Genomic DNA, 25,503 nt, shown 5'->3' with positions numbered 1-25,503 from the left:
ATGTTCAACACACCTTCTCTGGCTACCAGAATCCATATAGGTGCTCTTTCTCTTCATAACACTTAGAGATCTTAAAATCATATTGGTATGGAGTATGGGTTAGATACTGTCTTTTACATTTTTAGAATTAATCTGTACCTCTTATTTTCTATCTATCTATCATCCATTTATCTATATCCTATTCCTCTGTAGATTGTTTCTTTGGGGGAAAGGGACCCATAACAATATATCCCAAATGATCTGCTGCCTCCACCACATTTTGGGACATATAACAGACTCTAAACAAAACATAATAACAAATAATGGCATTCTTAAATTTTCCCTTAGTTTCCCCTTTAATTCTCCATTAGTTTTCTCATCTACTATGATTTTTACCTAGAATATGTTCTTTGCTGTTTGACTATAATCCATACCATTCATAATATTTTTATTATTCCCTAAATTATTTTTTTAAAAATAAACCTATGCTGATGAGCTTTCCTGCCCCCTAGTTACTTTTATTGCTTGATCTCTCAGTTTTCAAATTTCATATAAGGCATGGCATATGTGTATATGTGTTTCACTTATGTGTATATGCAGACTCAATAGGAGTAAAAAGCTTGTTTTATTTTAAGAAAAATAGCATATACAAATTGACTCTGGTATAGAATCTTTTTCATAATACTAAAAACTATGATGCAAATGCATTCAAATCTGAAATCCTTGGTGGAAAATGGTTTCTTCTTCAGGTAGTAACTGATAGAGTACACTTACCCACTTATATTCAAATGATCAAGGAAGTTGACATATGAGTTTGATTTTGAGGACTCACAGTCTTGTAGGTCTTTTGAACGTGGAAAGAGGCAGCAGCAGAAGTTTACTTGTAAAAGTAATGTCATCTGTCCTAAAGGAGTAAATGATTGGGAAAAAATGTGCTGAAACATTTCATAATGGGTTTATTTGGACACTTAGATGTCTTAACCTTTTAAAGTTTTAAATAAGAAGCTGAAATTAGTCCAGTCTCTATTCATATGTCAATTCAAAGTCTGTAATTAGGTTGGAGAGTATTTATAGCCTTCTGGGATTCTAAGAACTGGAGCCCTTTGAGACAAGGAGAGCTAAGGCAAAAGATAAATGACTAAACTTGGACAAGAACATCTTATCTAATATCAGAAGAGAACAATATAGATTGAAAAAAAAATTCTATCTAGGCAAAGCATGAAAAATGTAAATAAGAATTCTTTTGGCATAAGGGAGTTGCTTTCAGATAGAAAGATTACAAAACACTGATTATGCCAAGAGAAACCAAGTTCACCAACCTGTGGATTTACTTGAAGATTGATTTGATAAAGCATAAGACATGAAGGCAGGGGCTGGTGATGTAGGTATGTTTGGCACTTTGGGGGATTACACTGGTAGGCTCTGCCTTGCTTCTATACCCAATTTGTTGTTCAGTCACTAAATCATGTCTGATTCTTTGCAACCCCATGGAGTGCAGGAGGGCATGCTTCCCTGTCCTTCACTATCTTCTGGAGTTTGCTCAAATGTATGTCCATTGAGTCAGTTATGCCATCCAATCATGTCATCCTCTGTCATCCCCTTCTCCTCCTGCCCTCAATCTTTCCCAACACCAAGGGCTTTTCCAATGAGTTGGCTCTTTGCATCAGGTGACCAAAGTATTGGAGCTTCAGCATCAGTCTTTACAATGAATATTCAGGACTGATTCATTTAGGATTAGCTGGTTTGATCTCCTTGCTGTCTAAGGGACTCTCAAGAGTCTTCTGCAGCACTATAATTCAAAAGCATCAATTCTATGGTGCTCAGCCTTCTTTAAGGTCCAACTCTCAAATCTGTACATGACTACTGGAAAAGGCATATACTGAATAAAAAGTCAAACAACTGGATTTATAATAATTCCTTAAAGGAATTATTATAAGGGAATGACTTTTATTCAGTGACCATTCATTGAGTGCTGTGCTTTGAAAAGCACTGTTAGATATTACAATGATACAAAGATAAATAAATTACATGAATCCATCTGATGTAGCAGGGTTGCATAACTGTGTGTAATAAGGGGCATTATGAAGTATGTACCAGTGAAGAGACAGCATAGCTAGAAAGATGAGCACCTCACAGTGAAGATCTTCTTGAACATAACCAGGGCTAAGATTTGACTGATGAGTTATGAATAAAAACACTGAGAATAAGAAAGCTAAATAGAAACTACTGAATGACTAAACCTAGGATATTCAAAGAAAAAAGACTGAAGAGGATTGCTGAGAATTTCTATTTCTTATATTGACTACTTTGGTTATTTAAACAAATGCTCTTTTTGAAAACAACTGAAATTTCTGGGGAATATTTAAAAAATTTCCTTAATGCATATTTATCAGCTGAAAGCATTGTAGGAACTTCCAGGTCATAATCTGAGAGAAGGCAAGAATCCTGAGAGAAATGAAGTACTAAAAATGTCTTTTACACTGAAGACATTTATTTATCTGGATGGAATTACAAATCCAGCTAGTGATGTGAGGGAATCACAGGATGAGGCAGAGAGAAATTAAGGTCCAAGACCCACCAAAATAGGGAGTCAAACCGTAGATCTACTTTAAGCTGGTACTCTGAGGGAGGACACTAAGATAAACATAAAACAGAATTAAGCCCATCTTTTAGCTCACTGTGGGAGGTTCTGATGGGAGTTGTCTCAAGGCTGACAGGAGATATAGTTGGGGTAATGAAAATAGATTCACTTATGAGAGGTTGTAATTGGTAGGCCCTCATTCTGGTTTGCATCTCAAAATTGCATCATCACTTAACTCAAGAAACCTCAAGCTCTGGATTTAATGTATAGAGCATCTAAATTGGTAGTGCCTCTAAGAATCTGTCAGATACAAACCCAGATTCAGCTTCTGGAAAATAGCAATATAGAAAGTATAAAAATAAAAACAGTAGGAAAACATCAAAAGAAAGAAGAAATAAGATTGTCTCTCTTCATAGATGACATGATGGCCTACAAAGAAACTCTCAAGAATAAGCAAAAAGCAGTCAAAAAACCCCACAACAAACCAAAAACAAAAACATAAAACCCTCCTGAAACTAAAAAATGATTATAGCAAGGTTGTAAGACATATCATTGGTATACAAAAGTTCACTTTCCTCTGTATACCAGCAATAGACAATTGGAATTTGAAATTAAAAATACATACCATTTATATTAGCAGCAAAAAAAGAGAAATGCTTAAGGATAAATTACAAAATATGTACAAGACCTTTATGAGGAAAATTATAAAATACTAGTGAAAGATATTAAAGATCTTGTCAACTAAAAAAAAAAAGATGCACAACTTGAGAGTTATGAGTTAAGTTTTATTTGGTGCAAAATGAGGATTGCAGCCCTGGAGACAGCACCTCAGCTAGATCTGAGAGATTGCTCCAAAAATGCAGTGGAGAAAGATCAGATTACGATTTTGGGGAAGCAGTAGTTCAGGGTAGTTCATTGCAGTTAAGCACTCATTTTACAAAAGATTTTCTGCTAGTCATGAGGAGCTGATGAAGGGATTTAGTGCTTTTCTAGATATCAAGAGATTCAAAGATTGGGATCATGAAATCAGTTCCTGAAAATATCTAAAGACCTGTTCCACAAGATTCCCTGAAGAACAGAGTGCCTCACTTCACCCTGAACTCCCTCAGGGGTGTTAAGGTCAACAGCTATAGCAACACAGAATTCAGTCTCCACAGAGGCAGATGGCAAATGTCCTTGTTGTTCAGGTGCTGGCAATGCTCTTGGCAAGTGCCAGTTTGTAGTTGACAATCTCAATACATGAAGAAATAGTCTATGTGGATAGGAAGGCTGAATTTTGTTAAGATGTCAGTTCTTCTCAAAGTGATCTGTAGATTTAATGCAATCCCAGTCCAAATTCCAGCAAGTTATTTTGTGGGATATCAAGACTGATTGTAAAGTTTATATGCAAAGGCAAAAGATCTAGAATACTAACATAATACTGCATATTAACTATATTTTCTCGGTTCTGTGTCAGATGTTTTGACTCCTTTGATCAGCCTTGATGGCCTTTTGGAGCCTCAATTATCAAGGAGGGACTGCTCTTCCTAACTAGGGTTAGAATTTTCCAGTTCCTGGAGATAACAAGGGACATTGCTTAGAGCAAGTCTTTCATATGCAAACTAATCAATCCAGAGCCCATAGCCCCTAATGAGTTAATGTGTTCTTTGTGAATCCCATGGACTGTAGTCTCTCAGGCTCCTCTGTCCATGGGATTTTCCAGGCAAGAATACTAGAGTGGGTTGCCATTTCCTTCTCTAAGGCATCTACCTGATCCAGGGACAGAATCTGTATTTCCTGCATTGAAACTGAATTCTCTACCTACTGAGCCATCTGGGAAGCCTACTTGACTGCTTTTTCAGGCTCTTACACTGTTCTCTTGTCCTAAGCATGGCATGTCCCATCTTCTCTTGGGAACTGTGTGCAATTAACTGTCTTTCCAATGGCAATTGCTTCCTGATATGTTGTCCTCACCACATTTGAAGAAAAGTTAAATCTTCATTTAAAAACATATTGAGATAGGAAAAAAGTTAGAAAACTGATACTACCCAACCCCAGCAAATTTGGCAGCATATGGCTCTTTTTAATCTAGTATACACAGCAGTGGACTTGTTGGGTCATAGATCATTGTTGTAGATTAAATTTTAAGCAAGAGCTCTTTTTCCCTTTCTAAGTCTTCTGCTCTGTGACTTTGCAGTTGCACCTTTTAGATGCAGAGTGTAATTCTCAACCACAGAACTTTGGGCTTGGTATTGGGATTTAATGCCAAGAAAAAGAAGAGCAAAAAGGCAAAATGGTCTTCCAAGGAGACAATACCTGAAAAAAGAAGAGAAGCTAGAGGCAAAGGAGAAAAGGAAAGATATACCCACCTGAGTGCAGAGTTGCAAAGAATAGCAAGGAGAGATAAAGAAGACTTCCTCAGTGATCAATGCAAAGAAATGAGGAAAACAATAGAATGGGAAAGACCAGAGATCTCTTCAAGAAAATTAGAGATATCAAGGGAACATTTCATGCAAAGATGGAACTACCTAAAGGACAGAAATGGTATGGACCTAAAAGAAGTAGAGAGATTAAGAAGAGGTGGCAAGAATACACAGAAAAACTACATAAAAATGATCTTAATGACCCAGATAACCACGGTGGTGTGATCATTCACCTAGAGCCAGACATCCTGGAATGTGAAGTCAAGTGGGCCTTAGGAAGCATCATTATGAGCAAAGCTAGTGGAGGTGATGAAATTCCAGTTGAGCTATTTCAAATCCTAAAAGATGATGCTGTGAGTGTTGCACTCAATATGCCAGCAAATTTGGAAAACTTCAGTGGCCACAGGATTGGAAAAGGTAAGTTTTCATTCCAATCCCAAAGAAAGGTAGTTCCAAAGAATGTTCAAACCACAACACAATTGCACTCATCTCACATGCTAGCAAAGTAATGCTCAAAATCCTTCAAGTGAGGCTCCAACAGTATGTGAAACAAGAACTTCCATATGTTCAAGCTGAATTTAGAAAAGGCAGAGGAACCAGAGATCAAATTGCCAACATCCATTGGATCTAGAAAAATCAAGAGAGTTCCAAAGAAACAGCTACTGTTTTATTGACTACACCAAAGCCTGTGGCTGCGTGGATCACAACAACCTGTGGAAAATTCTTAAAGAGATGGGAATACCAGACACCTTATCTGCCTCCTGAGAAATCTGTATGCAGGTCAAGAAGCAACAGTTAGAACCGGACATGGAAAAACGGATTGGTTACAAATTTTGAGAGTAGTACATCAAAGTTGTATATTGTCACCCTGCTTATTTAACTTATATGCAGAGTGCATCATGCAAAATGCAAGGCTGGATGAAGCATAGCTGGAATCAAGACTGCCTGGAGAAATATTAATAACCTCAGATATGCAGATGCCACCATGCTTATGGTAGAAAGTGAAGAGGAACTAAAAAGCTTCTTGATGAAAGTGAAAGAGTAGAGTGAAAAGCTGGCTTAAAACTCAACATTCAAAAAACAAAGATCATGGCATCTTGTCCCATCGCTTCATGGCAAATAAATGGGAAAACAATGGAAACAATGACAGACTTTCTTTTCCTGGGCTCCAAAATCGTTGCAGATGGTGACTGAAGGCATGAAATTAAAAGACACTTGCTCCTTGGCAGAAAATCTATGACCAACCTAGATAGCATATCAAAAAGCAGAGGCATTACTTTGCCATCAAAGGTTCATCTAGTCAAAGCTATGGTTTTATCAGTAGTCATGTATGGATGTGAGATTTGGATCATAAAAATAACTGAGGACTGAAAAATGGATGCTTTTGAACTGTGATGTTGGAGAAGACTCTTGAGATTCCCTTGGACTGCAAGGAGATCCAACCAGTCCATCCTAAAGGAAATCAGTCCTGAGTGTTCATTGGAAGGACTGATGTTGAAGCTAAGCTCCAATACTGTGACCACCTGATGTGAAGAGCTGACTCATTAGAAAAGACCCTGATGCTGGGAAAGATTGAAGGCGGGAGGAGAAGGGGACGACAGAGGATGAGATGATTGGACGGCATCACCGACTCAATGGACATGGGTTTGGGTAGACTCTGGCAGTTGGTAATGGACAGGGAGACCTGGTGTGCTGCAGTCCATGGGGTCGCAAAGAGTCAGACATGACTGAGCAACTGAACTGAACTGACTGGGATTTATGTTAGCCAATGAAATACAGGCAGAGGGAGAGTTTGCCAATTTCAAAATATTGTTAGTCATTCAGTTGTGTCTGACTCTTTGAGACCCCATGGACTATAGCCTACCAGGCTCCTCTATCCATGGAATTATCCAGGCAAGAATACTAAAGTGGAAGCCTTTCCCTTTTCCAGGGGACCTTCCAGACCCAAGGATTGAACCCAGGTCTCCTGCACTGCAGACAGATTCTTTAGCATCTGAGCCACCTGGTCAAAAAATGCATTGCAGGTTTTTTCAATAAATGCTGGAGAGGATGCAGAGAAAAGGGAACCCTCTTAAACTGTAGGTGGGAATGCAAAATAGTACAGCCACTATGGAGAATAGTGTGGAGAGTCTTTAAAAAATTGAAAATAGAACTGCTATATGACCCAGCAATCTCACTGCTGGGCATACACACTGAGGAAACCAGAATTGAAAGACAAACATGTACCCCAATGTTCATCGCAGCACTGTTTACAATAGTCAGGACATGTAAGCAACCTAGATGTCCATCAGCAGATGAATGGATAAGAAAGCTGTGGTACATATACACCATGGAATATTACTCAGCTATTAAAAAGAATGCATTTGAGTCAGTTTTATTGAGGTGGATGAAAACTGGAGTCTATCATACAGAGTGAAGTAAGTCAGAAAGAAAAACACCAATACAGTATATTAATGCATATATATGGAATTTAGAAAGATGGTAACAATGTCCCTACATGCGAGACAGTAATAGAGACTAGATGTAAAGAACAGACTTTTGGACTCTGTGGGAGAAGGTGAGGGTGGGATGATTTGAGACAATAGCATTGAAACATGTATATTACAATATGTGAAATAGATCGCCAGTCCAGGTTTGATGCATGAGACAGGGTGCTCAGGGCTGGTGCACTGGGATGACCCTGAGGGATGGGGTGGGGAGGGAGATGGGGGGAGATTAGGATGGGGAACACCATGTACACCATGTACATGGCTGATTTATGTCAATGTATGGTAAAAACCACTACAATATTGTAAGGTAATTGGCCTCCAATTAAAATAGATAAATTAATTTTAAAAATGCATTGAAGGTTTTCTACTACCAGCATGAGATGATCTCTCCCAGTCTTTTAGACTCGGTAACTAGAATGAAAATAGCTGATGCAAATCTAATTCTGACCAATTCAAAATGGTCAAATCCAGTGAATGTGAAACTTGAAGCAGAGTTACCATGTTGAGCTCAGCTCGGAACAGCAAACCATAACATAACCTGCTGACACATAACAAGACCTATTTTTATTGTAAGAAAAACATAACATAAAATTTGCTATCTTATCCACTTTTATGTGTGTAGTTCAGTAGTATGAACTGTACTCACATTGTTATAAAACAGATCTCCAGAATGCTTCCATTTTTCAAATCTGAGATGGTAACCAGTAAGTAATAACTCTCCCTTCCCTAAGTGAAGTAAGCCAGTCATAAAAAGACAAGCTGTATATACCATAAGGCATTTACTGATTTAATTCTTATGTAAACAATGTTTTATTTATTTCCATTTTATAGAACTTAAGTTATAGGTATATGCTCACCCAGGAAACTTATTTTTAGATCTATATTATGTGACACTTCAACTTTTACCCCCCTCCACATACCTAAGTAAGAACTCCTACTACATGTTGCTCAATTGGAAGGCTGAGAAATGAACACTTAAGAAATTAGGTTCATATAAAATTATGTTGCTTTATTGAGACACATCTTTAAAAAACCCCACAAAAAATAGTCATGCAAATAAGTGTAATCTTCCTGTATAGGTGATTACCATTTGGTTATTTCTTATAGCAAAGCATGAAAGAGAGAGGGAACCATAGTTTATTACTCTTTTCCTATAATACCCAATTTAATGCTTTGCTCATATTGGCAGATTCATAAAAGAACTCTTGGATGGTCAACTCAATTTCACACTCCAACTGACATTATTGCAATCCTAGTTTAGGGAATAAAGAAAGGAAAATGAAAGGAAGTGGGAAAAAGCTAGCAATTTTTAATGCTTTCTGTCAGAAGAGCACCAAATTGCTTTGCATCTATTAACTCCTTTAGTTCTCACCATGCCCAAATCAGAAGGTCTCATGTTACATAGGGAATAACTGGCCGTGAGAGAGGTTAAATCTGACCCATGGCATTTGGCTGGACAATGATTCAAATCAATATTCAAACCTAGGTTTTTATGATTCCAAAATCCGTGTGTTCTGCTTTACCATCAGCCTCACGGAACTTTGATCTCTCATCTATCCATAAATGAATTATTCTTTTTGTCTATAATTTTTTATTGTAAATATTTCTTTTACCTCAAAAAATATATGGAAGCATTCAGACATTTAAACAACAATCTCTATTGTTTCCTTCAGTGTAGGAAGAATATTAACAGACTGGACATTCTCAGAAAAATAATGCAGTATTTGTAGCGTTGATCTGAGAAAACTGACATTTTAAATGTCCAATAATAACATGGATTGAGTCTTTGAAAGTTGCCACATTCACATAACTTTCTGGAGACCAAATGGTACAACCTCTACAGTGAATAGAGGGCAAACAGAAAGGTCTTTCCAATAAAAATAACATGAAATCCTTTCTTATTTTCTTTTTTAAACAAAAACTATGTTTATTAGCATCCTATCCTGGATACTTTCATGAATATAATTTTCCTGATTTATCAACTCATACAGTTTTGGAAAGCAAGTACCTACTGAGAACCTTTTTCAGAGCTGTCTTTACTTCTTTATTTCTCAGTGTATAGACAAGAGGGTTAAGTAGTGGGGTAATCACAGTATAGGTCACTGCCACAAGCCGATCCTTATCTGAGGAGTACAGGGATGTGGGCCTTAAGTAGATAAAGGAAGCACAACCATAGTGGACAATGACCACTGTGAGGTGGGAGGCACAGGTGGCGAAGGCCTTACGCTGTCCCTCTACTGAGGAGATCTTGAGGATGGTGGAAACGATGAAGACGTAGGAGATGAAGATCAGTACTAAGGGAACCAGCAATACCAGAATGCTGAGGAAGAAGATAACCATCTCCTTCAGGTTGGTGTCTGTGCAGCCCAGTTTTATGACAGGGGAAATGTCACAGAAGAAGTGGTTGATCCGATTGGAGGCACAAAAGGGTACACTAAACACCAGGACGTTGACAACCACAGAGATCAGGAAACCACAGAAACTTGAGGCTAAAACCAGCTGTGTGCAGGTGGCTCTGCTGACAATGAGTGTGTAGTTGAGAGGGTTGCAGATGGCAACATAGCGATCATAGCCCATTACAGCAATTAGGAAACAGTTGGTACAAGCCAAGCCCACAAAGAAATAGAGCTGGGCCACACACCCAGATAATGAAATAGTTGGAGCCGTGGAAAGCAGGTTGGCCAACATTTTTGGTACAATGACCAAGGTGTAGCAGGTTTCAGAACAGGAGAGGACAAAGAGAAAGAAGTACATAGGGGTGTGCAAAGTCCGATCCAGACGAATGACTGTCATGATGGTGGCATTGGCCATCAGAGTCGTCAGGTAGACCAGAAGGAAGATAAAGAAGAGAAGGATCTGCAGATCCCCTAGGTTTGAGAAGCCTATAAGGATGAACTCGGTGATCATGCTCTGGTTCTGCCTTTTCATTGGTCACTGCAAATCAGACTCAGACATTCTGCAACGGGCAATAGAAAGAATTTGACAAAAGTGAATGCTCCGAAATAGACCATGTCTGTGTTTCTGTACAAAATTGACAATACTAATCTGAAAAAATGAGTAACAAACAAGTTAAGCACATTGATCAAGGAGTGAGGGGAAAGCAGTAGGCTTGAGGAGTAGTGGCATAAGACAATTCCCAATTCAATGATATCTGAAGACATCATTTTCATTTTTGAAAGTTGTTTCCATTTCTCTGTCTTCTTATTGGCATATAATGTGCCAAAGTATGTGCATACATAATGTGCTAAATCAAGAGGTGATCTTAAAGTCATCTAATCTAAGCCTGTCAGTTTATGGAAACTGAATTTCAACAAGATTAAACCATTTGCTTAACCCACATAAGAGTGAGAGTCCTGGAAATCACCTATCTTCAAGGTAATTTTATGAAAGTATGAACTAGAAAAAACAATTGAAAAGTCATCTCTCTAGTCCCTCATATACTTGAGACAAATACTGCTTGCTTACATATACCAAAGTGTTGAGATTTATTTGCTCATGATTAGTTGTGAAACCTTTGAGATGGGCTTAGAATGACCTCATGTATTGGGGTTTCTCTTGTCATGTGTGCATGGTAATTTGGGATTAAGAATCTAGCTAAAGCTCAAGTCATGCTCAGAGCATGTCAGTTCTTGGGCTGACAACTTGACTTTCTTGACCACTGCTTCAATCTCTGAAAACGCCTCCTTAATGTTCTCATAAAAAAAGTCACCACTTTCTGTGGGAGACCTGTGATTTGATTCAGAAATAACATAATTCTAAAACCTTTACACTAGAGACTCATTTGAAAAGAGCCTGATGCTGGGAAAGATTGAGGGCAGGAGGAGAAGGGGACGACAGAGGATGAGGTGGTTGGATGGCATCACCGACTCAATGGACATGGGTTTGGGTAGACTCTGGCAGTGGGTGATGGACAGGGAGGCCTGGTGTGCTGCAGTTCATGGGGTTGCTAAGAGGCAGACACGACTGAGCAACTGAACTGAACTGAACAGAAGTCTTCTTTCCTAATCTGCACCTAAGTCTATAAACTTTTTAATATAAATATGTGTTGTCCAATCACAGTAGTCAAGTTCCAGTTATAAGAAGTCTATTACCTCACAAAGCAGACTGTTCTCTTGACAGATGGCTTAATTGGCCAGAGTCTCCTTACCCTGAGATGAACTATGGCTCCTTAAAATTTCCACTCTTTGGTCTTGATTTGTTCTTTGAAGATACAAGAAAATTAATCATTCTTAAAAAAAAAAAAATGACAGCCTTCTTGTTATTGGAATAAAATTATCATATCCCTTTATGGGTCTTGTTTTGTTCTTAATTTTCTTATTTCCCCATGATTATCTCAAATTCTCTGTTCTAATCACTATCTCAGGTCATTTTATCAGATTTTATAATTTTATCACTCTTTAGCTAGTCTACAGTCATCACACATCATAAATTTCTATCTTTGCTGGCAAAAAATTGCTTTTCTTTTCTCACAATTCTTTAGCCAACACAATTAACGTTCATCAGCCCTTCAAAACCCCATGTTAATATTTCTCTCCTAAAAGGCTTTGTTGAGTAGTTCTCAGATTTGATTACTGTGTGCAGTTACTTCTCTGTCAGCTTGCTCTGGGATCATTTGCTGGAACGTAAGCATAGTGAGGCTAGAAGTGTGTAGGCTTTGGAGCTCGACTGCCTAGACTGGGAACATGGCTCTGCCACCTACTACATTTGTGACCTTGTAGAAATTGCTTTCAAGTGCCTCAGGTTTTCTTCTGAAATGGCAGTAATAATAATACCAGAAACAAAACATTTTTGTGAGTACCAAATGTTCATAGCTACGTTTCTAAATGACATTAGTATTTGATGTGTTAGCTCTTAGTATCTAGTTCAACCCCTTCATGTTATAAAGAAATGGAGTCCCAAAAAAGTAAAATGTGAAGATCTAGGTTGCACAGCCACTTAACAGCAGAGGTGAGATTGTATCCCAAATATCCTAAACTACCCACTGTAAGACTGTATCTTCTAATTAACCAGAATCCTGTTTATAATATTCTCAATATTTCTTTTGTACTGTGTGCTTATGCACCACTGGAGAAGGAAATTGATCAGTATCTTCTTTATTCCCTGTGATCTTCACACAAGCAGCATTTTTCACACTTCCATTTACTCCTAACTTTTATTCTTCCACTTTCAATACAGCAGATACATTTTTTCCCTTTTTGCTAAAGTATATATCTGTCCTGCTCTTCAGGTATTTCCTTATTATTTTTCCTACCTTAAGTCATTTTAGGAATATTTTTGTTTTGTGTGCATATGTGCTTAGTTGCTCAGTCATGTCCAACTCTTTGCAACCCCATGGTTGCAACCTGCCAGGCTCTTCTATGGGGATTCTCCAGGCAAGAATACAAGGATGGGTTGCCATGCTCTCCTCCAGGGGATCTTCCCAACCCAGGGATCGAACCCAGGTCTCCCATACTGCAGGCAGATTCTTTACCATCTGAGCCACCAGGGAAGCCCAAGAATATTGGAATGGGTAGCCTATCCCTTCTCCAGGGGATCTTCCTGTCCTAGGAATTAAACTGGGGTCTCCTGCATTGCAGGAGGATTATTTGCCAGCTGAATTACCAGGGAAGCCCATTTTTGTTTTATATTTTAAAATATTTTTCTAACTTTGGTCTTTCTCCATATCCAGATTGTACTTTCTTCAGCTGGATCTCTGTCTTCCACATATGGTCTCTGTCCCTGTGTTTCTCTCTGGATCCTGATCCTACGACCCACTGCATTTGTGCATGGTTCTCACCAGTCCTTCTGCCTTTGAATCTTTCTTTGATTCCCAATATATTTGTACAGTTTGATGGAAAGATGATATTGCTAAAAGAAAAGAGTTGTCCTACAACTATAATAAAAATGAAGCACTTACAGAGTTCTGGCACAATCTCAGTTTTCTTTATCCTGTATATCACATCAAAGTATAAAGGAAGAGAGAAATGGAGAAATTTGTGGGAACATCAGGCAGTATATTTTTCCAGAACTGATTGGGGAAAAATCTAGGTGCTAAGATTAGCCTTTAAAGATGAAAGAAAGCTCTGCTTGCTAGCTGAGCTAGAGCTAACTGGACAGATGCAGTCTTAGCTTCTCTGTGTTCCTGATGGTAGAAGCTCCAGCAAATCCTTGGGTCTTATAGAGTTAGGGTACTCCAGGGGATAAATGCCTTCAAGGAAGTTACTCCTCTGGATTCTAGGCATTAATATAACTTTTAAAAATAAATCAAATAAATTATTTACTTTACTTGATTCATATAGGAGATATATAGTTTGAATACTATATTTTTTTCATATATAACTTATTTTGACTCAAGTTTTCCCTTGCTAATAAGCTGTCACTCCCTTAATCATGGATATAGATGGACTCTTTTGAAGAATTAAGTAAATGCCATTTTTTAAAAATTTCATGTAGTCTCCTCTTTCTCCTTCAAGTTTTCTAATAGAATAGGCCAGATATTTTCTCTGTCTCTCCTGCTTTATGTATCTTAGTTATGTCTGCATTCTAAGAGAGCACAAATGATTTTTCTACATGTCACTATCTGCTAGATTCATCTCTTAAATACATTTTTCAATGTGACATTCATCTATACATCCACTAATTCATTTATTAAATCAGTATGTTTTAAATATTGATGATATTCCAGGCACTTGATAACTGTTTTGACAAGGAAGATTTCACAAAGATAAGGATGGCATAGAACATGATAACAGTAGTTTTTGGACCACATAGACTGGAGCCTTCTGAAATGCATGTGAAGATGCCTATTGCTGGGTTCTGTTCAGGATACTCTGAATTAGAAATATTTGACATGGAGCCTGTGGATATTTTGTAATTATTTCAGGTGATTTCCTTATTCTTAGAAAGTTTAAAACAGTATACTGTCTTCTGTCTGAAAATAACTTACTGTTTAGAGAGGAAGATGGAGAGAAAAAAAAAAAAAACACTCCAGAAGACAAAGAGGGCTAAGACAGGGCAATTACAAGGTGCTGTAACATTAATAAGGGGTAGCATGATTTTCACATCCAGTAGCAAAAACAGTGTGTCTCAGACTTGTCAAACTGCCCTTAGATATCTATTCCTTCCAGGAATATTCCTCTTCCTGAAGAATTCAAGAGTTTTGTTCTATGTAAAGAGAGAAGAAATCATGGATTTCTTGTTTTAATTTCTAATTATGAGAACTATAAGGTTCTCAATTTATGTATTGTGATATGGGCTAATAAAAAGATGAAATCTTGTTGTTCCACTGTTTATCTGACTTTTGTGGAGAAAAAGATAGATATTAAGGAGCAAGAATTATTTAAATTGAGCTCTACAGGGCTGCAGGGCTATAACACTAAGCCTTTCTTTCTACTCATTTTTCATACTGCAAATCTAATACTAATAGTTTTTTGAACATTCATTAAGCAGCTATCATTATCCATTCATTAGCTTGTCTATAATAACCTTATCAGGTAAGACAATGTGTGCTCAGTCACTCATGTCCAACTCTTTGTGACCCCATGGACTGTAGCCCACCAGCCTCCTCTACCCACGGAATTTTTCAGGCAAGAATACTGGAGTGGGTTGCCATTTCCTATTCCGGGGAATCTTCCCAATGCAGAGATTGAACCCATGTCTCTTGTGTCTCGTGCATTCGCAGGCAGATCTTTGACCACTGCACCACCTGGGAAATCCAAGGTAATACTATTTCCATTTTACAGAAAGAATCCAAGAAAAGCACAGCAGTACTGCTGAGCTAAGGAGAGTGAAATGAGTTTTGGGAGGCTAAAGCAGCTGTACTTTGTGGAGCAAAATACCAAGGTGTTGGGTCAATTTAGAGGAAGACTTTCAGAAATACCCTTATGGGTACCTTTTCATAATGAGCTGCATACTGAAATGCCTAGGCATAATATGAAACTCTGCAAGACTAAACAACGACCTATGAGGAGTCTAAGTTACACAGTTCCTATAACTCACTTGCATTTGGGAGATGTTTGAGATCCAACTAGCTAGATTCAAAAAACATCATAGAAAACTTGGGATGGTCAACAAAGAAGCAAAAAACATGCCTTAGTCATAAGGATAAACTAGATATCAGTAAATGCCACTATCTAACTGCTTAAACAGAACTTAAAAGTAAGTCCCAGTCTACATATATATGGTCAATTGATTTTCAACAAAGGTGTAAGACAATTCAATGAAGAAAGAAAAGTCTTTTCATTGAGTAATGCCAGAAAATAGATATACTCATGTAAAGAAATAAATGTAGAACTTTTCATATAGGAAATTAACTCAGAAGGGATTATATACCTAAGTATAAACATTAAAATGATAAAACTTCTAAAAGAAATTGTTTGTGATGCTAATGTAGCCAAGTTTCCTTAGAAAGAACACAGAAGTGCAAACCAAAACAGAAAAATAAAATACATTAGATTTTATCAAAATATTGACAGTAAAATATTTTACTTTTTGAAGGACACCGTTAAGAATATGAAATGGCAAATTACAGATTGGGAGAGAATATTAGGAACACATATCAGACAGAGAATTTCTTGTATCCAGAATACACAAAGAAAAATAAAAAATCTTATCACTTCATGGTAAATAAATGGGGAAAATTTGGGAACAGTGTCAGATTTCATTTTCGTGGGCTCCAAAGTGAATGTGGATGGTGACTGCATCCACAAAATTAAACTTAAAAAATTCTCCTTGGGAGAATAGGTATGTCAAACCTAGAAATTTTTTTTTTTTTTTAAGTAATTTAATTTTTGATTGAAGGAAAATTGCTTTACAAAATTTTGCTGTTTTCTGCAAAATATCAACATGAATCTGTCATAGGCATACATATGTCCCCTACTCTTGAACCTCCTTCCCATCTCCCTCCTCATCCCACCCCTCTAGGTTGATACAGAGCCCCTGTTTGAGTTCCCTGAGTCATATACAAATTCCCAATGGCTATCTATTTTACATATGGTAATGTACGTTTCCATGTTACTCTCTCCCTACATCTCACCCTCTCCTTCCTCCCCTCCACCTCCATGTCCATAAGTCTGTTCTCTATGTCTGTTTCTCCTTTGCTGCCCTGCAAAAGAATTCATCAGTACCATCTTTCTAGATTTCATATGCATGCATTAGTGTATGATGTTTCTCTTTCTGATTTACTTCACTCTGTATAATAGGCTGTAGGTTCATCCACCTTATTAGATCTGACTCAAATGCATTCCTTTTTATGACTAATATTCTATTGCCTATATGTACCACAACTTCTTTTACCATTCATCTGTCGATGGACATCTAGGTTGCTTCCATGTTCTAGCTATTGTAAATAGTGCTGCAATGAGCATCGCGGTACATGTGTTTTTTTAAATTTTGGTTTCCTCAGGGTATGTGTCTAGTCATGGGATTGCTGGGTCATCATTTCAGTTTAGTTCAGTCGCTTGGTTGTGTTTGACTCTGCGACCCCATGAACAGTAGTATGCCAGGTCTCCCTGTCCATCAGCAACTTCCAGAGTTTACCCAAATTCATGTCCATTGAGTTGGTGATGCCATCCAACCATCTCATCCTCTGCTGTCCCCTTCTCCTCCTGCCCTCAATGTGTACCAGCATTAGGGTCTTTTCAAATGAGTCAGCTCTTCGCATCAGGCAGCCAAATTATTGGAGTTTCAGCTTCAACATCAGTCCTTCCAATGAACATCCAGGACTGATCTCCTTTAGGATGGACTGGTTGGATCTCCTTGTGGTCCAAGGGACTCTCAAGAGTCTTATCCAATACCACATTTCAAAAGCATCAATTTTTCAGCACTCAGCTTTCTTTATAGTCCAACTCTCACGTCCATACATGACCACTGGAAAAACCATAGCCTTGACTAGACAGACCTTTGTTGGCAAAGTAATGTCTCTGCTTTTTAATATGCTGTCTAGGTTGGTCATAACTTTCCTTCCAAGGTGTAAGAGTCTTTTCATCTCACTGAAATCACCATCTGCAGCGATTTTGGAGCCCCCCAAAATAAAGTCTGCCAATGTTTCCACTGTTTTCCCATCTATTTGCCATGAAGTGACGGGACCAGATGCCATGATCTTAGTTTTCTGAATGTTCAGCTTTAAGTCAACTTTTTCACTCTCCTCTTTCACTTTCATCAAGAGGCTCTTTAGTTCTTCTTCACTTTCTGCCGTAAGGGTGGTGTCATCTGCACATCTGAGGTTATTGATATTTCTCCCGGCAATCTTGATTCCAGCTTGTGCTTTATCCAGTCCAGCATTTCTCATGATGTACCATATGGTGGCTTTATTCCTTTTTTTTTTTTATTTAAGGAATCTCCATATCATCTGCCATAGTGGCTGTATCAATTTATATCCCCACCAATAGTGGGAGAGGCTTCCCTTTTTTCCACATCCTTTCCAGCATTTATTGTTTGTAGACTTTTTGATGGTGTGAGGTGATACCTCATTGTAGTTTTGATGTGTATTTCTCTAATAATGAGCGATGTTGAGCATCTTTTCATGTGCTTGTTAGCCATCTGTATGTCTTTGGAGGAATGTCTGTTTAGGTCTTTTTCCCACTTTTTGATTGGGTTGTTTGCTTTCCTGGTATTGAGTTGCATGAGCTGCTTGTTTATTTTGGAAATTAATCCTTTGTCAGTTGTTTCATTTGCTATTATTTTCTCCCATTCTTTGGGTTATCTTTTAACCTTGTTTATAGTTTCTTTTGCTATGCAAAATTGTTTAAGTTTAATTAGGTTCCAGTTATTTATTTTTGTTTTTATTTCCACTGCTCTAGGAGATGGGACATAGAGGATCTTGTTTGATTTATGTCACTGAGTATTCTGCCTATGTTTTCCTTTAAGAGTCTTACAGTTTCTGCTCTAAAGACACTTAAGTCTTTAATCCATTTTGAATTTATATTTGTGTATGGTGTTAGAAAGTGTTCTAATTTCATTCTTTTACATGTAGCTGTCTAGTTTTCCCAGCACCAATTATTGAAGAAGCTATCTTTGTCCCATTGTATATTCTTGCTTCCTATGTCAAAAATAAGGTACCCATATGTGTGTGGATCTCTGAGCTCTCTATTTTAAGATAGAGTTTTAAAAAGCAGAGACATTACTTTGGTGACAAAAGTCTGTACCGTCAAAGTTTTCATTTTTCCAGTAGTCATGTTATGGATGTGAGAGTTGGACCATTAAGAAGGCTGAACACAAAAGAATTGACTCTTTCAAACTGTGATGCTGGAGAAGACTCTTGAGAGTCTCTTGGATAGCAAGGAGATCAAACCAGTTAATCCTAAAGGAAATCAACCCTGAATGTTCATTGGAAGGACTGATGCTGAAGCTGAAGCTCCAATACTTTGGCCACCTGATGCAAAGAGCCGACTCATTGGAAAAGACCGTGATGCTGGGGAAAAATTGAGGACAAGAGGAGAAGGGGGTGACAGAGGGTGAGATGGCTGGATGGCATCACTGACTCAATGGACACAAGTTTGTGCAAACTCAGGGAGATAGTGACGGACAGAGAAAACTGGTGTGCTACAGTTCATGGGATTACAAAGAGTCAGACATGATTTCGCTACTGAACAACAACAGCAGCAGGTCAATAAGAAGAACAAGGACTAAATAAAACTGGTAAATATCACAAAAACAGATATGGATCAATGGAACAGAATGGAGAGTCCAGGAATAAGCATATACATCTAAGGTCAATTAATCTTTGATAAAGAAGGCAAGAATATACAATGGAAAGAAGACAGTCTCTTCAATAAGTGGTGCTGGGAAAACTGGATAACTATTTTTAAATAAGTAAAATTAGAACATTATCTAATACCATATACAAAATAAACTCAAAATGGATTAAAGATTTAACTATAAACTGAATACTATAAAACTCCTAGAGGAAAACAAAAACAGAACACTCTTTGGTATAAACTGCAGCAAGAGCTTTTTTGATTGACATCCTTACTATAATGAAAATAATAAAAAGAAAATTAAACAAGTGGGACCTAATTAAGCTTAAAAGCTCCACAGAGCAAAGAACCATAAGCAAGTGAAAAGACAAACTACAAACTGTGAGAAAATATTTGCAAATGATGCAACTAACAAGGGCTTAATTTCTAAAATATACAAACAGTTCACATAGCTCAATATCAAATACAAAACAAACAAACAAATAAAAAGCAACCCAATCAAAAAATAAACAGTTTCATCCATCTCATTAGAACTGATTCAAATGAATTATTTTTAATGGCTGAGTAATATTCCATGGTGTATATGTACCACAGGAGACCTGCAAATGGCCAATAGGCACATGAAAAAATGCTCAACATATCTATTTATTAGAGACATGCAAATTAAAACAGCAATAAGGTATCAACTCATAGCAGTCAGAATGACCATCATCAAAAAGTCTACAAATAATAAATGTAAGAGAGAGTGTGGAGAAAAGGGAACTCTCCTACATTGGTGGGAATGTAAATAGGTGCAGGCATTATGGAGAACAGTATGGAGATTTCTTAAAAAAAAGAAAAAAAAGAAAACTAAATAAAGAGGTACCATATATTCTAGCAATCCCACTCCTGGGCATATATTTAGAAAAGACAAAAACTAATTCAAAAAGATGCATGCACCCCAAAGTTCATAGCAATATGAACTAATTTACAATAGCTAAAACATGGAAGTAACCTAAATGTCCATCAACAGATGAGTGCATATCGAAGATGTGGTATGCATATATGCAATGGAATACTGTCGTTGTTGTTTAGTTGCTAATTTGTACCTGACCCTTTGCCATCCCGTGGACTACAGCCCATCAGGCTCCTCTGTGCATGGGATTTCCTAGGCAAGCATACCGGCGTGGGTTGCCATTTGCTTCTTCAGGAGATCTTCCCGACCCAGGGATCGAACTTGTGTCTCCTGCTTGGTAGGTGGATTCTTTACCATTGAGCCACCTGGAAAGCCCTACAATGGAATACATCTGGGCCATAAAAAAATAATGAAATAATGACATTTGAAGCAACATGGATGGGCCTAGAGATTATCATACGAAGTAAAGTAAATCAGAGAGAGAAAGACACTTATCATATGACATCACTCATATGTGGAATCTAACTGAAAAAAATGATGTAAATGAACTTATTTACAAAACAGAAACAGACTCACAGATTTCAAAAACAAACTAAGGGTTACCAAAGGGAAATGCAGGGGGTGGGTGGGGCAGGTGGAGGAGCTTGGCATTAATACACATACACTGCTGTTTGTAAAATAGATAATCAATAAGGACCTACTTACTATATGGCACAGGGAGCTCTACTAAATATTCTGTAATAAACTATATGGAAAAAGTGTCTGAACAAGAATAAATGTATATATTTGCTTGGATCAATTTTCTGTACACCTGAAACTAACACAACTTTGTAAATCAATTATACATCAATAAAAAAGAGTATATTAAAAAAAGAAAGCAAAAGATAAGATAATTTTTAGTCATCAGAATGTATCAATGAGGATTCTACAGGGCTTTCTTAAAATTGAAATAAAATGATTGGCAACCAAAAACCTGGGTTCTACTTGAAGTAATGCCAAGTTCTGGAGATGGCAAACATTTCAGTAAATATAAAAGCTATTTTTTAAAATAATGTTTTTTAAAGCCAGCCAAATATGTAAAAAATAAAATGAAATACAAAATGGCAATATAATATGAGAGTTATAATGTTTAGAAATACAATATATGAAAAATAGCATACAACTCAAAAGGAGAAATGAATGTACAGTGTTGTAAAAGGAATCTTATATATGTAAAGTGTACTGACTTTACATTATGTTTGGAAGACTTGCTGTGATAAAATACATATTTTAGGGAAAAAAAAACAAAAATTAAACAAAGATATTGCTAAAAAAAATTTAAAAGATATAACAGAATACTAAAAACATTCTGTTAGCCAAATGAAAGTCAAGAAAAAGAGAAAACATGGATCAAAGATCTAATAGAACAAATAGATATCAGAAAGCAGAGTGATACACTTAAACCCAAAAATAAAATAAAACATATCAATTTTTAATTATCTAAACACATCAATTAAAAGACAGAGATGAACAGACTTTGATAAAAAAAGTAAGATTTCAATTATAAAGAAAACCATTTGAAATATAAATGTTCATATAACTGTAATAGTTCAGAGAAAAAGCATAAAAATTCTAATTAGAAAGCCAAGGGGCTATTTTAATATCAGACAAAGTGTATTTCAGAATTAAGAATATTAACAGAAGTAAAGGTTGACTACTTTTTAATGATTAAAAAATTGAGTTAAAATTCTAATGGTTAAAATGAATATGCATATTTATAAGAGAGATTCAAATTCCAGGAAGGAAAAAGTGATGGCAAAAAAAAAGCAAATTCCAAAATTGCAGATAAAGATTTCAAACATATTTTTTCTGTAATTGATTAAAAAAAAAGTAGAAAAGAAGCTAATAAAAGTTATATGGCCTAAACAATAACACCAAACATCATATAATTCATATTTATAAAACATCATATACAACAAAGCACTATTTTTCTTTCAAAGCCTATTTGCATAGGCAGAACACTTCCTGGGTCATTAAACACATAATTTAAGTGATTTCTCGACTCAAAATAAATCAAGGATGTCTACTTTTGTACCTTCAGTTCAGTGTTGTACTGAGAAAATTAGCCAATGCAATACAGTAAGGAAAACAAATAAAAGGCAATCATGTTAGAAAATTAGTAAAAACTATTCACCAAAAAATGTGGTTATTTAAATAGAAAAATCCAAAACAATCAAAGTAAAAAGCTAGTAAAATTTTTTAGTTAAAAAATCCTGGTAAATGAATTTAGCAAGGTTGTAAGATATGCAAGGAATACAAGGTCATAAGCTGATAATGTGAAACAGAACTGTATTTCTTCACAATACCAGCAAAAAAGTAGAAACTGATATTTATTACAATAGCAATATATCAATAAAATGTCATCAAAATCATGAAATACGTAGGTATGGTAAATACTAAAAAAAAAAAAAAGTTACTGAAGAAAAGCAAAGGAGACAGAAATAAGTGTAAAATTATAATATGACCGTAAATTGAGAAACTCAAAGTTGTTAACAGAGCAATTAACATCAGTTAGATTTGTTGTTAAACACAAGTGCAATATAAACCCCAGCATGCTTTTCCCTAGAAATTGACAAGTTGATTCTAAAATTTACATGGCAATTCAAACCACATAGAACAAGCAAAATAATTTAGAATAGATAAAACATTTACTCTATATAAGCACCATTTAGAAATAGATGACTCAGATTTCAATGCATACTGTATCACAATGTTGACCAACTGGTACTGGCACAAGAATTGAGAATTGGCATAAGTGACAGAGATTAAGAAGTGCAAATTTCCAGTAACAAAAGAAACGAGTCATGGGATGAAATATACAGCATAGGGAATATAGTTATTTATACTGTAATATCTTTGTATGGTGACAGTAACTAGACATAATATAGTGACTATTTTGTATTGTATAGAAATACCAACTCACTATGTTGTACATCTGGAACGAATGTAGTAGTTCAATTATACTTCAATTAAAGAGATATGCAGACACTGGGAGAAAATCATCAAAATGGTAACAATGGTTACCTCTAGGGCAGTAAAGAATATGGGTGACTCTTAATCTTCAATTTATGCTTTTATATTAAAAATGAAATAGTATAGACACATGAGTCAATGCAACAGAATGTAAACAATGAAAATAGTACTATAAGGTCAACACATTTTCAATGAAGTTGTCAAGGAATTTAAATGAGGACTGAAAAGTTACTTCAACATACCATACAAGGAAATATTGAGTGTGCATAAAAATCTCAAAACACACATTTCATAATAAAGCATAGGAGATAGTTTGCAGCTTGAAGTAGACATATATTATACAGGATAAAGTAAAAAAGAATAATAAGAAAAATAATGATAATTTAGACTATATCAATATTAAAACATCTGCAAACCTGCAATTACATAAAGTTGATGGTTGGACATATATGTCCATATTTATATGGACATATATATTCATATGGACGTATATGTCTATATTCATGTCTGTGAATATGTTAAAAACCACTGAACTGTACACTTCAAAAGTATATATTTTATGGTATGAAAATTATATTTTATTAAAACTGTTAAAAAAAGGCATGATTTTATTTGCAAAGCAGAAACAGAGATTCGGAAGTAGAGACAAGCATATGGATGCCAAAGGGGGGGATAGGTGATGGGATGAATTGGGAGAATGGGATTGGCATGTAACACTCTAGGTACCACATATGAAATAGTCCCGCTGTATAGCACAGGGGACTCTAATTCATGCCCTGTGGTGACCTAAATGGGGAGGAGACCCCCAAAACGGGACATACACGGGCTTCCCTGGTGGTCAGATGGTAAAGAATCCATCGGCAGTACAGGAGACCTGGGTTTGATCCTTGGGCTGGGACAGTCCTCTGGAGAAGGGCATGGATACCCACTCCAGTAATTTTGCCTGGAGAATTACATGGACAGAGGAGTATGGTGGGTTACAGTCCATGGGGTCACAAAGAGTCGGACACAACTGAGCGACTAACGCACGTATACGAATAGCTGATTTACTTTGCTGTACGGCAGAAACGGTCACAGAAGTGTAAAGCTGTGTCCGATAAAAGGAAAAAAAGCATGATTAATAAAATAGAAAAATAAACCATATAGTAGGAGTAAATATTTGCAAAATATATATCTAATTAAGGACTTTCATTCCGATCACAATGTCTGAATACAAAGAAAAAAACGAAAAACAAAAATTAACACATAGTAAAATATTTGAATACATGCTCACAAAACAAGATGTACAAATAGCCAAAAACACATGAAAAATGATCAACATAATTAATATTCAAGAAAAACACACGATAAAAGTGAAGTAAAATATCACATTTAAGAAATTTAAAAGACTGATTACACCAAGAGTTGGCTGGGATATGAAAACACTGATATAGGCATACATTGCTGATGGGAATTAATTATGATACCTCTCTGAAAATGGTTTGGCAGTTTATAAACAACTAAAAAGCCTCTCTACTCATGGGTACTCACCAAACATAAATGAACATATATGTCTACATGAGTACATAGAAACTAATATTCATAGGCATTTTCCTCTTATTAGCCTCAAACTGGAAATAATCTAAATGTCTTTCAACAGGTCAACAGGTGAATAAATTGTGATGATTAATAAATGGGATACTTTAACCAACAAGCTTTTAATTAACAAAAAATGGAATACTCATGGAACAGTATGTCTCCAAAACATAGTAGGTGAAAAAAAATGAGACAAAAACTGAGTAATCTGCTTGTTTCCATTTATATTAAATTTTAGAAAAGAGCAAACTGTATCAACAGAAAGCAAGGTTACTATTTCTCTTGTGCCAGGACTCAGTGAAACTGAGGAAACTCTTTTGGGTTGAAGAAATGTTCTGTAACCTTATGGGGTGGTTGTTGCTTGGATATATGCATTTGTCAAAACTCATTCTACTATACATTTAAGTTGGGAAAATTTATTTTATGATATTATTAAGTTAAACCTACAGAAGGTTAATATAATTATTTTTTTATCCACATATTTCATTTATTTTAAACTTTAAGCTTTATTTGTAAGATAGCAAGCATTAATGATAATGCTCAACTAAATACAAAACTACTTGTTAAAAATTTAGATTTTTGTGGATCATCCCAATATTCCTGACTAGAATATTTATGAACAAGAATATGAAAAGATGAATTTGTAATTAAGCCCTCCTTTGATTCTTATAAACACTAGATTTGAGAATCGCTGGATAAATATGCTAATATTCTGATTTAAAATTCTATGAAAAATGTCCACTTGGTCTTCAGCACTATAGATCAGATTGCAGTGATTTTCTCTCTCTTCTTTTTTTTTTTCAGAATCCATCACAGATAGACTGAACATCTAATTCTGATGTGGGCTAATTATGTTCATGGCTGCTGCTCCCCAGTTTCTTCACTGAGGGTATCT

The 25,503-nt window shown here is 36.3% G+C and overlaps 1 protein-coding gene across 1 annotated transcript; it reads right to left on the bottom strand.

The window, feature by feature from the left end:
- Positions 1–9,434: 9,434 nt before the first annotated feature.
- LOC133040084 (olfactory receptor 10T2-like) lies at positions 9,435–10,379 on the bottom strand. Its single transcript, XM_061119830.1, has one exon. It carries the CDS (start codon positions 10,377–10,379, stop codon positions 9,435–9,437), a length of 945 nt encoding a protein of 314 aa, XP_060975813.1.
- Positions 10,380–25,503: the final 15,124 nt, after the last annotated feature.

This window comes from Dama dama, chromosome 20 (assembly GCF_033118175.1).
Source record: "Dama dama isolate Ldn47 chromosome 20, ASM3311817v1, whole genome shotgun sequence".
NCBI lineage: Eukaryota > Metazoa > Chordata > Mammalia > Artiodactyla > Cervidae > Dama > Dama dama.
This window is presented reverse-complemented; position numbering and strand designations above follow the sequence as displayed.

What these genes read in the sequence shown, in the direction of transcription:
- LOC133040084 (XM_061119830.1), bottom strand. Translation starts at nt 10,379, where the DNA reads ATGAAAAGGCAGAACCAGAGCATGATCACCGAGTTCATCCTTATAGGC.